At 37.7% G+C, this 18,391-nt stretch overlaps 2 protein-coding genes across 2 annotated transcripts; one reads left to right on the top strand and one right to left on the bottom strand.

The window, feature by feature from the left end:
* The first annotated feature begins 5,434 nt into the window (after positions 1 to 5,434).
* LOC133255412 (olfactory receptor 4F15-like) lies at positions 5,435 to 6,504 on the top strand. The gene has a single exon (XM_061429866.1). The coding sequence runs from the start codon at positions 5,507 to 5,509 to the stop codon at positions 6,443 to 6,445; it is 939 nt and encodes a 312-aa protein (XP_061285850.1). The 5' UTR covers positions 5,435 to 5,506; the 3' UTR covers positions 6,446 to 6,504.
* A 9,732-nt stretch (positions 6,505 to 16,236) lies between these two features.
* On the bottom strand, positions 16,237 to 17,166 carry LOC133255411 (olfactory receptor 4F3/4F16/4F29-like). Its single transcript, XM_061429865.1, has one exon. It carries the CDS (start codon positions 17,164 to 17,166, stop codon positions 16,237 to 16,239), a length of 930 nt encoding a protein of 309 aa, XP_061285849.1.
* Positions 17,167 to 18,391: the final 1,225 nt, after the last annotated feature.

Raw genomic sequence — 18,391 nt, 5'->3', positions numbered from 1 at the left:
TTCTTGTTTCCCTAGCTTGGGGTTTACTCTTCATTTTGGGTCCATCATTGTTTGTGGTTGAAAGTTCTGTCTCTGAGCCTGGGGTGGAGATAGGTAAAGAGAAGACAGAATGATGTTCCATACACAAAGGAATATTGCCCTGGCCCCTACAGAATGACCCTCTCTCCAAGCTCTTTCCCTCATGTTCCTAGCCTCCACGGGCATATAGTGTTTCTGTCTCCTCCCCTCTTCTCTCCTTTCCTCTTCTCCCCTCTGCTTCCCTCCCTTCTCCTCCCTCCCTCCTCTCTTCCTTTGTTTCTCCCTCCCTTCTTCCTTTCTTATCCACTTCCTTTATTTTTCTTTCTCTGTTTCCTCTCTTTCTTTCTTTTGTGATGAGTACTTTAAAAATCTATTCTTATAGCTGCTGGCTCTTTAAAAAATGTGGTATATCTTTTCCTGCACCAAGTCTTTGTAGCAACTTCATGTCAATGAATGAATGAAGTTGTGTTCTAGCTTAGCAGATTTTTTTTTTTTATCAGCTAATTTCTTTCTTTGTAAATTTTTTCCCCCTTTACTTTGTGAGCCATCAGAGTTGGTCAGGCCACTATAGGGCTGTACATATTGCAGAAAGGTTTTCTTTCCGCTCTACTCTTCACACTAAACAGATATACTATTACTTACAATTTATATTTACTACTGTGATAATTAGTAAAAAAAATTGTCAAGATTGAATTTCATTTATCTGCTGAGTTTTATATTTCTATGTTTGCTAAGCCATATATTCAATAATTGGTCTTACATTTTATTCCTTTCCTCTCCCCATGAATCAATGAGAATATATAATTGTTCATAACATAGGAAGCTTAGGAACTGTAAGATACTGTAGAAATTATTTTCTATAACCTCATTTTACAGATGGGGAAATATTACTATAGAGATATGAAGTGAAACATCTGAAGTTACAGAGTGCGTTACTGACCAAACATGAATAGAATTTAAGTTTTCTGATTCACAATCTACAATGAAGTCCAACATAGTAGTTATTTCTGAGTTAAAAGTATTCTTTTTGATGTGAAATTATAGGCCATATAATTGAATTAATAGTTAAACAGTGTTCCATGTAGATTATAAATATGCCAGTTTTTGAATGTAAAACAGAATAATAGCCTTATAGATAATTCACACAAACACACACACTAGGGATTTCTATGAAGTTCCCTATTTTCTGGTAAGTTTCTTGGGTGAAGTTGATTTGATATGAATATAACAAAAGTATATTTATGTGTTTCTTGGAGATTCTTTAACCTTACTCAGGAAATAAATATTTCAAACTAAGTAAACAAAGTGGTGTTTAAAATGTTTTCTGATCTCTTTCTCTTCCTGCTTGTGGCTAATCCATGACTTCCTCTGTTGGTGTGACAGCATTCTGGGTGACAATTCCCTTGGATAAATGAAATCATATTGGCAATCCTAAGTCTCTGCAGTATCATTTGGTCAGTACTCTCCTGTGTGCCAATTAGCCAGATCTTTCCCAAGAATAGCATTTTTACAGTTATTTGTATATGAAGCAATGCTACTTTTAACCAATAAAAGTTGAATATGGTTAACTCTTTGGTAACAGTCACATGTCAGGTCTTTATATGAGTAGGTTGGTGACAAATTCAGAAATAGCTTGAGGATATTGGTGTACCATGTTGAAGTCCCTAAAGACCAAGACTCAATAGATGTTTCTGGTGACAGGGTCATTTTGTAAAGAAATCAGTTAATTGTTACCTTGTACAATAGAAGCAGCTTCAGCTGAGCTTAATGAGTAAGAATTAACACAAATGAGAAAGAGCACATACAGTCAGAAACTGATTTTATCATTAATTTCCCCCCCATTTATCCATTGTTCTCTAAGATTGAGATCCAAGAAAGAGAATTACAAAAGGCAGGAGACAGTTTTGTAAGTGGGAACAGAATTCGAATTAGTGTAGTGCTGGGCTTTATTTTATTCCTTGATGTGGAGACCGAGCACTTTTGCTTCCTCTGTTAATGAGACAGCACTAGGAGCAGAGCCTCTTCTATGGGAAGCTAAAGGCCTTCATGGGGGTTAAAGCAACGGCAGTCTGGGAACCCAACCAGGAGCTCTGAGATGCAGGTATTACACAGATTTGCCCTTACTTCAATAGCCAGGAAGAATCATGGCTGTGTTATGTTAAATAATCAGAAAGTCATGAGAAAAGTCTTCTCTATATACTGGTTAAGAGGCAGATTGGGGAATCAATATCAGTTCTGCCACTTACTGTTCTAATCTATGGCTTTCCCTCTCATGGTCTCGATTTCCTCCACTGTGAAAAGGAGCTGATAATTTTTATGGTTTTTGTAAGTATCAAACAAGATAGTGTCGGTAAAGGTGTTATCGTAGTGTCTTGCCCATGGTGGTCACTGTTTTTGTTTTACTTTGGCTTGTTCTCATTGTTTTCATTGATAGCTTATCAAACACTGCTTCAGACTGGGAGCTCTTCCCTCATTATGTTTCAACAACTCTTTCAGAGTCAGATATGAAGCTGTATATCCAAATAACCTATATCCATATCTTAAACTGCATCATAGGTCTTGATTTCTTTCTGAAGACAGCCCTGATCACTCTGGCTCATGTGTATCTATTCTGCTTCACAAATTCTATGCTCATACTACTTATTTGACATTCTCTATGCAAGAATTTTTTATTGTTTATATGTTAGTATGTGCTAAAATGTAAATGGCTTAATGGCAGTGAATATTTTAATACTTCAGGAAGTCCATAGAGTCCTGGAACAATGCATTGGGCTTAGTAGATATCTAGAAAATGTTTGATGATTGATTACAGACTGTTAGGATAAAGGGAAAAATGAATGATATAGAAAATTTACAATAATGTGCTAATCAATGTAAGTGGAACAAAAACAATTAGAGAAGAGGGAGACTAATACAGGGATAGGGTTTTTATGGGATACAGGACTTATAATCAACTGCAGATGAGGGAAAAGGTAGTGAATATGGTAGCACTCCAATGCAGAGAATACCATCATTACAGTGAGGTTCATTACCTACTGGGCTGGCATTGTGTTATAAAGTCATAGAAATGTAAGACTTGAAAGGACTACTTAGGATCACCTACTCAGTCCCCTTTATTTTCCAGATGATGAAACTGAGTTCAAGAAGTGAGTTGAGTGTGGAAGGGATGAGAGAAAGAACTTATTCTAACTTCCCATGAACTTAGGGCTTGTGCTTGATCACAACTTTCCCAATTACAAGTGCAGTGTTCTTTTCAATCTTTCCAACATCCCATGAACCATGAAAAGTGAACATGGCATGGACAATGATTTCCTAATATAACAGAATTTTGTTTGCTACATTGCATTGGCTCATCCATGTTTAGAGTCTGCAGCACAGATTTCTTTTCTGGCTTGTCCTAACTCTGTCATATGCTCTCACAGCTCAAGCTTTCCTTGAGCTGAGCTATAGAAGTTGGATACATTTTTAAGGTTTCTACATTATCTTCTCTCTTTATGGGGAAAAGATGACTATGATTTGATAAAACCACAATATGTTTAGCTTTAAACATAAGAGAGTATCAATGAAACTGATAGCATTTCATATCGGAGGTCAGTCAGTTCAGTTCAGTTGCTCAGTCGTGTCTGACTCTTTGCGACCCCATGAATTGCAGCACGCCAGGCCTTCCTGTCCATCACCAACTCCCAGAGTTCTCTCAAATTCACGTCCATCAAGTCGGTGATGACATCCAGCTATCTCATCCTCTGTCGTCCCCTTCTCCTCCTGCCCCCAATCCCTCCCAGGATCAGAGTCTTTTCCAATGAGTCAAATCTTCGCATCAGGTGGCCAAAGTACTGGAGTTTCAGCTTTAGCATCATTCCTTCCAAAGAAATCCCAGGGCCGATCTCCTTCAGAAGGGACTGGTTGGATCTCCTTGCAGTCCAAGGGACTCTCAAGAGTATTCTCCAACACCACAGTTCAAAAGCATCAATTCTTCAGCACTCAGCCTTCTTCACAGTCCAACTCTCACATCCATACATGACCACAGGAAAAACCATAGCCTTGACTAGATGGACCTTTGTTGGCAAAGTGATGTCTCTGCTTTTCAATATGCTATCTAGGTTGGTCATAACTTTCCTTCCAAGGAGTAAGCATCTTTCAATTTCATGGCTGCAGTCACCATCTGCAGTGACTTTGGAGCCCAGAAAAATAAAGTCTGCCACTGTTTCCACTGTTTCCCCATCTATTTCCCATGAAGTGATGGGATCAGATGCCATGATCTTTGTTTTCTGAATGTTGAGCTTTAAGCCAACTTTTCCACTCTCCACTTTCACTTTCATCAAGAGGCTTTTGAGTTCCTCTTCACTTTCTGCCATAAGGGTGGTGTCATCTGCATATCTGAGGTTATTGATATTTCTCCCAGCAATCTTGATTCCAGCTTATGCTTCTTTCAGTCCAGCGTTTCTCATGATGTACTCTGCATATAAGTTAAATAAGCAAGGTGACAATATACAGCCTCGACGTACTCCTTTTCGTATTTGGAACCAGTCTGTTGTTCCATGTCCAGTTCTAACTGTTGCTTTCTGACCTGCATACTGATTTCTCAAGAGGCAGATCAGGTGGTCTGGTATTCTCATCTCTTTCAGAATTTTCCACAGTTATTGTGATCCACACAGGCAAAGGCTTTGGCATAGTCAATAAAGCAGAAATAGATGCTTTTCTGGAACTCTCTTCCTTTTTCCATGATCCAGGGAATGTTGGCAATTTTATCTCTGGTTCCTCTGCCTTTTCTAAAACCAGCTTGAACATCTGGAAGTTCACGGTTCACATATTGCTGAAGTCTGCCTTGGAGAATTTTGAGCATTACTTTACTAGTGTGTGAGATGAGTGCAATTGTGTGGTAGTTTGAGCATTCTTTGGCATTGCCTTTCTTTGAGATTGGAATGAAAACTGACCTTCAGTCCTGTAGCCACTGCTGAGTTTTCCAAATTTGCTGGCATATTGAGTGCAGCACTTTCAGAGGTAGTCAGAGGGTAAAGAAAATGAAGGTCATCAGAATTGTCTGAAGTTTGGGGAAATCCATGCATGGGAGTAACAAACAATGAGAAAAATCAATAAGTTCATTTCTATTTCCACTTTCCTCCCTCATGGTATTCCAGGGCACTCCTATCTGCTTTGCACAACCCTTTTGATTCAGCAGAATATTTATTTCTTTTATCAAAACTTAGAGAATTCTAGAGAGACTGGGGAGTCAGAAGCAGTGCTTTTTGGCAAATAGTTACTGCATATCTTCTGAAACTGCATTTTTTAAAAAAACTATTTTTAATTGAAGGATAATTGCTTTACAGTATTCAGTTCATTTCAGTTCAGTTGTAAGGTTATATTATATGTGTTTTGGCTGTGTGAATTATGGCAGTATTTTTATGTGGTCAGTAACTCTTCACAAGGTTGATTTCATTTTTATTCTCTTTTTTTAGGTAAAATTGAGTCACCTCTGTTTGCAGAGGAAATGGGTGCAGCCAACCACTCCATGGTGTCTGAGTTTGTGTTCCTGGGGCTCTCCAGTTCCTGGGAGATCCAGCTTCTTCTTTTCCTTTTTTTCTCTGTGTTCTACATGGCAAGCCTGATGGGAAACCTCCTCATTGTGTTCTCTGTGAGTGCTGACGCTAGCTTGCACTCTCCCATGTATTTCCTGCTAGCCAACCTCTCCTTTCTTGATGTGGGGGTTTGCTCTATTGCTGCTCCCAAAATGATTTATGACCTTTTCAGAAAACACAAAGCCATCTCTTTTGGGGGTTGTCTAACTCAGATCTTCTTTATTCATGCCATTGGGGGCACAGAAATGGTGCTGCTCATTGCCATGGCCTTTGACAGATATGTAGCCATATGCAAGCCTCTCCACTATCTGACCATCATGAACCCACGAATGTGCGTTTTGATTTTGGCTGCTGCCTGGGTCCTTGGCCTCATTCACTCAGTGGCCCAATTGGCTTTTGTTGTAGACTTGCCCTTCTGTGGTCCTAATGTATTGGACAGCTTTTATTGTGATCTCCCCCAACTCATTAAACTTGCTTGCACAGAGACCTATAGACTAGAGTTCATGGTCACTGCCAACAGTGGACTCATCTCCATGGGGTCCTTCTTCATATTGATTATTTCCTACATCTTCATTCTGGTCACTGTTTGGAAACACTCCTCAGGTAGTGTATCCAAGGCCCTCTCCACCTTGTCAGCTCACGTCACTGTGGTGGTCTTATTCTTTGGGCCATTAATCTTCTTCTACACCTGGCCCTTCCCTTCATCGCACTTGGACAAGTTCCTTGCTATCTTTGATGCAGTTCTCACTCCTTTTCTGAATCCAGTCATCTACACATTCAGGAACAAGGAGATGAAAGCAGCAATGAAGAAACTCTGCCATCAGCTTGTGAGTTACAGCAAAATGTCCTAAATACTCTAAAGATAAAAGATATTTAACTCTACCCTTAATGACAACAGAAAAAAATGTCATTTCAGGCCTCTATTAATTTTATGTACTAGGTTACATTTAGGGATATTCATGTTGCCATACACTTAATAAGGATAAAGAGAGCTTACATTGTAGTTTTCTATGTTTCCAGCTTTTGCTGGATGTTTTATATGAATTATTTTATTTACTATTCATGATAACTCTGGGTGGTGAGTATTTCATGTTGTCTTTTTAATAATTAAGAAATTCTTAGCTCATTCTTTGTATAATTACTATGTTAAATACTTCAAATGAAAGCTGATTATCATCTTAATCCACCATATCCAATTGTCTTATCTCTCAAAAGGTGCCAAACAGAGAAGGTGTTCAATAATTCAGTGTTGGAAATTAGAATATTATTCCTTTTTGCTGTTATTCTTTCCCTGTTTGGAATTGGTTAATGTTCATTTCTCAAACTGCCTACCAAACTGCCATAATATGTGATTGGTTTTTTTCCGATAGATAACTGTTTTTCCTATAGATAACTGTTTTTTCCAATAGATAACCTAGATAACTGTTGACTTTATAATAGGCTTTTTGAATATTATAACTGAACTTTGAAAGATCATGTGTTCTAACCCCTTTATTTTATCAATGGTAATGCTCAGGCAGAGATATGTGAAGTGAGAAATCTAGGATAACAATCAGATCTCAGCTCTCCATCCCTGCCCCAATTTACTGGGGGAAAATTGACAAATATAATTGTATATGTTTAAAGTGTACAATGTGATGATTTGATATACATATACATTGTGGAGTGATTGCCAATATCAAGATAATTAATACATCCATCACCTGACACAGTTAATTCCTTTCTTCTCACTTTAGATTAAAAAATTGGAAAAAAAATCCAGGCCAACTTTTTAGTTTGTATTCTAACTAACAGAGTATTCACTGGCTTTCTATCGCTGACCCCAGTGATAGCAGAACTGACACTGTAAGATCATTACTCTTTTCATTGGTATCAATTTCACATGATTATTTGCTGTTTCAAAGTTCTTTTTCTGCAGCTCAAAAAGAAATTTCTTCAACAGGGTCCTGGGTATTTTATAACTAGATGATAATGTTATCACTCACACATGGCTTTTATTTATGTCACTTATTAGAAACATACTATAAAATAGTATTATTCTATGTTGATTTTTTCCTTTAATCAATACTTTAAAGGGTATTCACCATAACTTTTCTTATTGTTACCAAGATTTCACAGTTATTTTAAATGAGCTTCAAGAATTTCATATATGAATATTACAGCATTCCTTGATCTGTTTTTATTAGTGGATCTTGGTTTTCATAACTAAACAGCCATGGCAATTTCAAGCTTTTGAGACCCAAAGATAATATAGGCCAGAGATAAAAATCTTTCTAATCTATATAAATAAACTAAGCTATTGATATACAAAGTAATGATTATGATAGAATCATTCTAATGGCTACTTATTTTAAAGATTCTTAAAAAATGTAGGTTAGCAATTTTGGGTAGAATTTTTTAATGAATTCCTTTTCTTAAACTACTGATAGGTGTCAGACATCCTTTAGGAAGTTGTTTTACTCTTTTACATTCATTTTTCTTCTTATTTTGTTTTTGACTTTAAAATCATTAATTCGTAAGACTTTAAGCAGCCTGTCTACTGATGGGTGGGTCTGTATTAATTAACACTCTGACATAAATCACAAAATATCCTTTTGACCTACATCTTAGAATGATGAAAATAAAAACAAAAGCAAACAAATGAGACCTAATTAAAACTTAAGAGCTTTTACACAGCAAAGGAAACCCTAAGTAAAACAAAAAGACAACTTTTATAATGGTAGAAAATATTTGCAAATGAAGCAACTGACAAAGGATTAATCTCCAAAATATACAAGCAGCTCAAAAAAAAAAAAAAAAAAAACACACACACCCATCTGATCAAAAATAGGCAGAAGGCCTAAACAGACATTTCTCCAAAGAAGACATACAGAAAGTCAACAAACAAGAAAAGATGCTTGACATCTCTCATAATTGGAGAAATGCATGTCAAAACCATAATGAGATATCACCTCAGACCAGTTAGAATGGCCATTATTAAAAAAATCTACAAACAGTAAGTGCTGGTGAGGGTGTAGAGAAAAGGGAACCTTCATGCACTGTTGGTGGGAATATGAATTGATACAACCACTATGGAGAACAGTATAAGTGAAGTCGCTCAGTCGTGTCCAACTCTTTGCGACCCCATGGACAGTAGCCTACCAGGCTCCAGGTCCATGGGATTTTCCAGGCAAGAATACTGGATTGGGCTGCCATTTCCTTCTCCAGGGGATCTTCCCAACTCAGGGATCGAACATGGGCCTCCTGAATTGCAGACAGATGCTTTACCGTCTGAGATGGAGGGTCCTTATAAAACTAAAAATAGAACTACTATATGACCTAGCAATCCCACTATTGGGCATATACCCTGAGAAAACCATAATTCAAAAAAGACACATGTACGCCCAATGTTCACTGCAGCAATATTAACAGTAGCTAGGACATGGAAGCAACCTAAATGTCCATCAATAGATGAATGGATAAAGAAGATGTGGTATACATATACAATGGAATATTACTCATTCACAAAAAAGGGTGAAATAATGCCATTTGCAGCAACATGGATGAACCTAGAAATTACATTAAGTGAAATAAATCACAGAAAGAGAAATATCATATGATATCACTTATATGTGGAATCTAAAATAATGATACAAATGAACTTATTTACAAGACAGAAACAGACTCACAGACATAGAAAACAAACTTAGAGTTACGAAAGCAGGTAGCAGGGGGTGGGGAGGAGAGATAAATTAGGAGTTTGGGATTAACAAAGACATACTATATACAAAATAGATAACAAAAACTTACTATATAGCACAGGGAACTATACTTAATATCTTGTAAAAATTATATATATATATATATATAAAACTGAATCACTTTGCTGTATACTTGACACTAACACATTAAATTAACTATATGTAACTCTATTAACTATATTTCAATAAAAATACATATTTATGAACATTGATTAGGTACCAGCTGGAAAGGAAAAGAACTAGAGAGTAAAACTATTAAGGTGCAATTCAATAGCTCTGTGGAGTTGGTCTACAAAAAGTACTTTAATGTTGTAGAATATGATAAGTAAAATTAAAAAGGAAACAAGAATTTGAGAGGGACATTTTGAACATAAATATAATAGTTAATATCTTTAACATATATGTGGGACTGATAAATTAATAAAAAAAATAATATTCCACCTATGAGGAAGCAGGAAGAATACTACAATAAATAAGAGAGTGAAAAAGCTGGTTTAAAACTCAACATTCAAAAAATGAAGATCATGGTATCTGGTCCCATCACTTCATGGCAAATAGAAGGGTAAAAGTGGAAACAGTGACAGAATTTATTTTCCTGGGCTACAAAATCTCTGTGGATGGTGACTGCTGCCATGAAATTAAAAGATGTATGCTACTTGGAAGAAAAACTATGACAAACCTAGACAGCATATCAAAAAGCAGAGACATCACTTTGATGACAAAGGTCCATATAGTCAGATCTGTGGTTTTGCCAGTAGTCATGTATAGATATAAGAGTTGGACCATAAAGAAGGCTGAATGCCCAAGAATTGGTGTTTTTGAATTGTGGTGCTGGAGAAGACTCTTGAGTCCCTTGGACAGCAAGGAGATCAAACCAGTCAACCCTAAAGGAAATCAACCCTGAGTATTCATTGGAAGGACTGATGCTTAGGCCAAAGCTCTAATATTTTTGCCACTTGATATGAAGAGCAGACTCACTGGAAAAGAACATTAGAAAGAGATATACCAAGATATTACTATTAATTATCTCCATATGGTGATTTTTAATTTTTAATCTCTAATTTCCAAATAAATCTTACATGATAAACGTATTTTCTTTTTTATAAGAAGAAAAACAATATTTTCTTAAAGAAATAAAACAATGAAGGATTTCACATCAGAATTAACTGAATATTCAGGGTTCTTAGAATCAGAGCTGTAATTGTCAATATCCCTTTTTAAAAAATAAAAACATTTTTGACTCTGTGGGGTCTTCATTGCAATGCATAGGGTTTCTCTACTTGCAGTGAGTGGGAACTACTCTCTAATTGTGGTGCACAGGCTTCTCATTGCAGTGGCTTCACTTGTTGAGGAACATGGGCTCTAGAGGATGTGGGCTTCAGCAGGTGTGGCTCACAAGCTTAGTTACTCTGTGGCATGTGCGATCTTATCAGACCAGAGATCAATCCCTGCATTGGAAGGTGGATTCTTAACCACTGGACCACCAGGGACGTCCCTGTCAATATCCTTTTTAGATGATAGACCACAAATTAAACAAATATAGGGGAGGGGACAGATATATTGGGCATTCATTGGCTCAGCTAGTGACCAAGATGAATGCAGGCTGAGAATGAAGCTAAATGCCTTCCTTAGGCACATGAAACCAAGAATTGAATACTTGTAAACTCCTGTCTTTAAATCTCACATCTTCTTCTCTCAGGTATCTTTAAAAAAGTATCCCAGATTCAATTTCTGACAGCAGGAAATATGATTGACAGCAGTTTATGCACAACATACTCCAAAATGTACTGGGCCTTGCTTTCTCTCTATTCTCGTCTAACATCTCAAGGAAAATCTCAGATTTGGCCCATCATGGTCAGAGACCCATACTTGCACCATTCAACTGTGAACTGGAGATATGTCATTATGACTTAGGTCAGAAAGCTCAACCTTTGACCAGACAGTAGTGGTCAGAGAGGTGGGATCTACATGTCATCTTCTAATCATATCACATGGTTACTCCAAGAGAAAGATACATTTACCAAAAGAAGGAGGTTACTGATCTGGGAAAACAGCAGAGTAGACATCCACTAAAAGACATGAAAGTGAAAGAGGAGAGTGAAAAAGTTGGCTTAAAGCTCAACATTCAGAAAACGAAGATCATGGCATCTGGTCCCATCACTTCATGGGAAATAGATGGGGAAACAGTGGAAACAGTGTCAGACTTTATTTTTCTGGGCTCCAAAATCACTGCAGATGGTGACTGCAGCCATGAAATAAAAACAGGCTTACTCCTTGGAAGGAAAGTTATGACCAACCTAGATAGCATATTCAAAAGTAGAGACATTACTTTGCCAACAAAGGTTCATCTAGTCAAGGCTATGGTCTTTCCTGTGGTCATGTATGAATGTGAGAGTTGGACTGTGAAGAAGGCTGAACACCGAAGAATTGATGTTTTTGAACTGTGGTGTTGGAGAAGACTCTTGAGAGTCCCTTGGACTGCAAGGAGATCCAACCAGTCCATTCTGAAGGAGATCAGTCCTGGATGTTCTTTGGAAGGACTGATGCTGAAGCTGAAACTCCAATACTTTGGCCACCTGATGCGAAGAGTTGACTCATTGGAAAAGATTCTGATGCTGGGAGGGATTGGGGGCAAGAGGAGAAGGGGACGACAGAGGATGAGATGGCTGGATGGCATCACTGACTCGATGGACATGAGTTTGAGTGAACTCCGGGAGTTGGTGATGGACAAGGAGGCCTGGCATGCTGCAATTCATGGGGTCGCAAAGAGTCGGATATGACTGAGTGACTGAACTGAACTGAACTGAAAAGACATACTTTCTTTAGAATACAAAATAATGATATATATATTTTTTAAATTTTATTTGATTTTTAAACTTTACATAATTGTATTAAGTTTTGCCAAATATCAAAATGAATCCGCCACAGGTATACCTGTGTTCCCCATCCTGAACTCTCCTCCCTCCTCCCTCCCCATACCATCCCTCTGGGTCGTCCCAGTGCACTAGCCCCAAGCATCCAGTATCGTGCATCGAACCTGCACTGGCAACTCGTTTCATACATGATATTATACATGTTTCAATGCCATTCTCCCAAATCTTCCCACCCTCTCCCTCTCCAACAGAGTCCACAAGACTGTTCTATACATCAGTGTCTCTTTTGCTGTCTCGTATACAGGGTTATTGTTACCATCTTTCTAAATTCCATATATATGCGTTAGTATACTGTATTGGTGTTTTTCTTTCTGGCTTACTTCACTCTGTATAATAAGTTCCAGTCTCATCCACCTCATTAGAACTGATTCAAATGTATTCTTTTTAATGGCTGAGTAATTTCTCCATTGTGTATATGTACCACAGCTTTCTTATCCATTCATCTGCTGATGGACATCTAGGTTGCTTCCATGTCCTGGCTATTATAAACAGTGCTGCGATGAACATTGGGGTACATGTGTCTCTTTCCCTTCTGGTTTCCTCAGTGTGTATGCCCAGCAGTGGGATTGCTGGATCATAAGGCAGTTCTATTTCCAGTTTTTAAAGGAATCTCCACACTGTTCTCCATAGTGGCTGTACTAGTTTGCATTCCCACCAACAGTGTAAGAGGGTTCCCTTTTCTCCATGCCCTCTCCAGCATTTACTGCTGGTAGACTTTTGGATCGCAGCCATTCTGACTGGTGTGAAATGGTACCTCATAGTGGTTTTGATTTGCATTTCTCTGATAATGAGTGATGTTGAGCATCTTTTCATGTGTTTGTTAGCCATCTGTATGTCTTCTTTGGAGAAATGTCTATTTAGTTCTTTGGCCCATTTTTTGATTGGGTCATTTATTTTTCTGGAGTTGAGCTGTAGGTGTTGCTTGTATATTTTTGAGATTAGTTGTTTGTCAGTTGCTTCATTTGCTATTATTTTCTCCCATTCTGAAGGCTGCCTTTTCACCTTGCTAATAGTTTCCTTTGATGTGCAGAAGCTTTTAAGGTTAATTAGGTCCCATTTGTTTATTTTTGCTTTTATTTCCAATATTCTGGGAGGTGGGTCATAGAGAATCCTGCTGTGATCTATGTCAGAAAGTGTTTTGCCTATGTTCTCCTCTAGGAGTTTTATAGTTTCTGGTCTTACGTTGAGATCTTTAAGCCTCCCTAACCAGGAAACCTTGACAAGCCACCTGTACAAACCCACACACAGCAAGGAAACGCCACAATAAAGAGAAATCCACAAACTGCCAGAATACAGAAAGGACACCCCAAACTTAGCAATTTAAACAAGATGAAGAGACAGAGGAATACGCAGCAGATAAAGGAACAGGATAAATGCCCACCAAACCAAACAAAAGAGGAAGAGATAGGGAATCTACCTGATAAAGAATTCCTAATAATGATAGTGAAATTGATCCAAAATCTTGAAATCAAAATGGAGTCACAGATAAATAGCCTGGAGACAAGGATTGAGAAGATGCAAGAAAGGTTTAACAAGGACCTAGAAGAAATAAAAAAGAGTCAATATATAATGAATAATACAATAAATGAAATTAAAAACACTCTGGAAGCAACAAATAGTAGAATAACAGAGGCAGAAGATAGGATTAGTGAATTAGAAGATAGAATGGCAGAAATAAATGAATCAGAGAGGATAAAAGAAAAACGAATTAAAAGAAATGAGGACAATCTCAGAGACCTCCAGGACAATATCAAATGCTACAACATTCGAATCATAGGGGTCCCAGAAGAAGAAGACAAAAAGAAAGACCATGAGAAAATACTTGAGGAGATAATAGTTGAAAACTTCCCTAAAATGGGGAAGGAAATAATCACCCAAGTCCAAGAAACCCAGAGAGTCCCAAACAGGATAAACCCAAGGCGAAACACCCCAAGACACATATTAATCAAATTAACAAAGCTCAAATACAAAGAACAAATATTAAAAGCAGCAAGGGAAAACCAACAAATAACACACAAGGGAATTCCCATAAGGATAACAGCTGATCTTTCAATAGAAACTCTTCAAGCCAGGAGGGAATGGCAAGACATACTTAAAATGATGAAAGAAAATAACCTACAGCCCAGATTATTGTACCCAGCAAGGATCTCATTCAAGTATGAAGGAGAAATCAAAAGCTTTTCAGACAAGCAAAAGCTGAGAGAATTCTGCACCACCAAACCAGCTCTCCAACAAATACTAAAGGCTATTTTCTAGACAGGAAACACAAAAATGGTGTATAAAAAATAATGATATTAACAAAGTTTTACTTTAGATGATACAGAAACTATTCATTATGTAGGTGGGGAATCTATCTTGTCATAGATACACACCTGACACAAGGCCTAAAGAGACAGGATTGGCAGAAGCAGGCATTTTTGTATACAACACACATAAACAGTGAGGAATATGGGAGTCCTTGCTGGATCTACTGAACATTATTTAATCAATGGAAGATAAAACTTAGTAAAACTTCCATTTCTAAAGTACCAATTCAAAATATTATAGGGAGACTTAAATTAGTGCTGGCTAGTAAACTGATAATAGGTATTGGTTTCCCAAGGGTCTAAAAATGGACTAAAAAATGAATAAATGATATAAAGGCAATGGATATAAAAAGAAAAGGCAAACAAATTATCAACTAGAATAAGTTATGAATTAAATAAGGATTGGGCTTCCCAGGTGGCACAGTGGTACAGAATCTGCCTGCCAGTGCAGGAGATGTAAGAGATGTGGCTTCAATCTCTGGGATAGAAAGATACCCTGGAGTAGGAAATGGTAACCCACTATCGTATTTTTGCCTGGAAAATTCCATGGACAGAGGAGCCTGGTGTTCATGGGTTGGAAAGGGTCGGATACAACTGAGTGAGCAAATACATACAAATCAGGACCACATGTAAGATCAAAGAAGTACTGATAAATTGGTAAAGATGTATTGAGAAAGTATAAGAATGTATAAAAATCAGAGTTATTTCCAATACTTTTTTTTTTTTAAATTAGTTTTTGTTCTTTGTGAAAATGTGTATGAATAGAAAATTATAAATCTGTTGATGGAAATCCTTCATTTCTATAGAAGAAAATATAGTCATATATAAAACACTTCCCAAACTAAAATTTAGCTTGCAAAGAATGACTCAAGTCATTCAAATGCAACAGAATACTCATGCCAACAGAAAGGAAAGGAAGAGCCTGGCTAATTACATGTGGAAAGAATACTGCATCTGTAAATATATAGAGGCTACACAGCCTGAAACAGTGTATGAACAAGAGTCAAAAATAAGTCTTGTGATGACTAGCCAGCATCCAGAAAAAAAGCCTGGTGTAAGGATTATATTTTTCCAAATGTGATGATAGGCATATTGTAGCATGGAGATATAGGCATTAAGTATCAAAATAATCAGTCAACAGTTCTTACTCTGATTGCCTGTTTATTAATGTTCCTATCATCATTCGACTTCCCCAAAATTTTCCTACAGTGTAAAAATGAGTTACACCTAAGTGGAAATTCAGGCCACTTGACTGATTTGTGTGTGTGTGTGTGTGTGTGTGTGGCAAACTAATAAATGGGCCTTTAGAGGTATACAGTTTCATCTATTATCGATTTACTTAGTGTCAATCAGCATTCCCTTATGTAACCACTCTGATACTGAAGAGACTCAATTTTGAAGTCTAAACCATGGTAAATTCATCAAGGTAATGTCTCCTCAGAGACAAGCATTTGGCCTTCTCCAGGAGACACTACCATACCACATGCTTCCTCCAACCAGAGGCAGCAACACAATTTCTCAGTTAACATTTTTAAAAGAATAATGCCATTTTAATCTGAGACACTTAAATGTAAATAAAAAACTTGGAAACATCTGATATTAAAATGATAGAAATTAAATTTTACTTCAAGTCAGTAAAGATACTTCATAATACTTTTGGCATTTAAGAAATTCTTCTATAAATAATAAAGTGACTGCATAGTTTCCTCATTGCCATTTTCATTTCTTTGTTTCTGAATGTATAAATGATTGAATTGAAAAAAGGAGTGAGAACTGCATCAAAAACAGCAAGGAATTTGTCTAGGTGTGATGTGGGGTGAGGCCAGATGTAAACAAAGATGCAAGGACCGAAGAACAAAATCACCACCATGACATGAGTTGACAAAGTGGAGAGGGCCTTAGATGAGCTACCTGAAGAGTGTTTCCGAACAGTGATGATGATAAAAATGTAGGAGACAATCAATATGAAGAATGATCCCAGGGATATGAATCCACTGTTGGCTGTGACCATGAACTCCAGCCTGTAGGTATCTGTGCAGGCAAGTTTGATAAATCGAGGAAAATCACAGTAAAAGCTGTCTATTGTATTAGGACCACAGAACGGCAATTTTGCAACAAAAACCAGTTGAACAATAGAGTGAATCAAGCCAATTATCCATGCAGCAACCATGAGCAAAATACACTTTTTTCGACTCATAATAGTGAAATAGTGGAGAGGCTTACATATGGCAATATATCTGTCAAAGGCCATGGCGATAAGCAGCACCATCTCCACACCACCAATGATATGGATGAAGAAGATTTGAGTGATGCAGCCTCCAAAGGAGATGACTTTATGTTTTCTGAAAAGGTCATAAATCATCTTCGGAGAGATGACAGAAGAAACTCCCAGGTCAATGAAGGAGAGGTTGGCCAATAGAAAGTACATAGGGGAGTGTAAATGAGGGTTCATTGTAACAGTGAGCAAAATGAGGGAGTTTCCCAACATGCTTGCCATATAAAAAACAGAAGAGAACACAAAGAGGAGAAGTTGGATCTCCCAGGAGTTGGTGAGTCCCAGGAACACAAACTTTGACACCACAGAGTGATTCATTCTGTCAGTTGATTTACCAGCTGTAATGTTTCCGGATAAAGCAAAAGGAAACTAACATAAGAATATTAATAATTCTCCATATTATAATGATTAATTATTGAAGGATAGTCAAACTGTTAAGACTTTAGATCTTCTCATTTTCCTCTCAGGGCCATATTATCATTAAATAAGTATTTTACCTGTGGCCACCTAAAGCAGTTGAGTCACTTCCACATGCAATATCCCTTTTACCACAGCCCCCAGGACTACTCACCTACAAATAAGAGAATGAAACAAACATGGTAACATAGTAGATGTACATGGCAAAGATTGAGAGGGAAAGGGAAGGTGGTATAGTGTGCAACAAAGAGAAAAAGAAAGGAGGGGGAGATGGATTTGCCAGAACACACTGGTTCTATTTTTATTGTTCATAAAACAATTCTTCAGCCTTTCAAGTTGTGTCATTTCTTGACCTCACTTCATCTTAGGCACATAGTATGTGTCCTGAATCATTTTATATTACTATCTACAATCATATTTGCAATTCACACAAAGCCCATGGAGTGGACGTGAGCATGAGAGAACCAGGCATGGGGCATAGGGCTGACTCTAGAGTATGATAGGTCCAAGGAAAGGGTAGAATGGGTATTCACAGCACAGGGTATCTGCATGGGCACTTAGAAAAATAGGTGAAATACAAAGTAGTGTGGTTAGCAGCCAGAACATGGCCAAGATGTGCAAGGTGGGATTGGTGTGGGGGGCAGGTTTTGATAAGGGAAGTCAAGGAACTTAAGGAAGTCAATTTGATTTACCGCTCCAGACTGTTCTCAATTTCTGAGGCTCATGATATAGCTTGGTTATAGCTATTGGAATCCTACTTTTAGAATTTGCTGGGGATGAAGAATGCACACTCATGGCATAGTTGTCCTAGAATAACTAACCCTCTCCTGTCCCTCCCTCTCCCGTAGCCCCTTTTATAGTTCTTATCTCTTTGCTTCAAACCTCCTATGTCTGTGATCTGGTGCTATGGCCAACTCTTTCCTGACAATAATGTGGGGTTATATAGTATTGTCTGGCTTTCCTCGTGGCTCAGACAGTAAAGAATCCGCCTGCAATGCGGGAGACCTGGGTTCAACCCCTGGGTTGGGAAGATCCCCTGGAGAAGGATATAGCAACCCACTCCGGTATTCTTGCCTGAGAATCCCTATGGATAGAGGAGCCTGGTGGACTACAGTCCCTGGAGTCG

The sequence above is a fragment of the Bos javanicus genome, chromosome 10 (assembly GCF_032452875.1).
Source record: "Bos javanicus breed banteng chromosome 10, ARS-OSU_banteng_1.0, whole genome shotgun sequence".
NCBI classification, from domain to species: domain Eukaryota; kingdom Metazoa; phylum Chordata; class Mammalia; order Artiodactyla; family Bovidae; genus Bos; species Bos javanicus.
This window is presented reverse-complemented; position numbering and strand designations above follow the sequence as displayed.

Excerpts from the sequence above, each read along its gene's own strand:
- LOC133255412 (XM_061429866.1), top strand. The coding sequence starts at position 5,507 with ATGGGTGCAGCCAACCACTCCATGGTGTCTGAGTTTGTGTTCCTGGGG.
- LOC133255411 (XM_061429865.1), bottom strand. The coding sequence starts at position 17,166 with ATGAATCACTCTGTGGTGTCAAAGTTTGTGTTCCTGGGACTCACCAAC.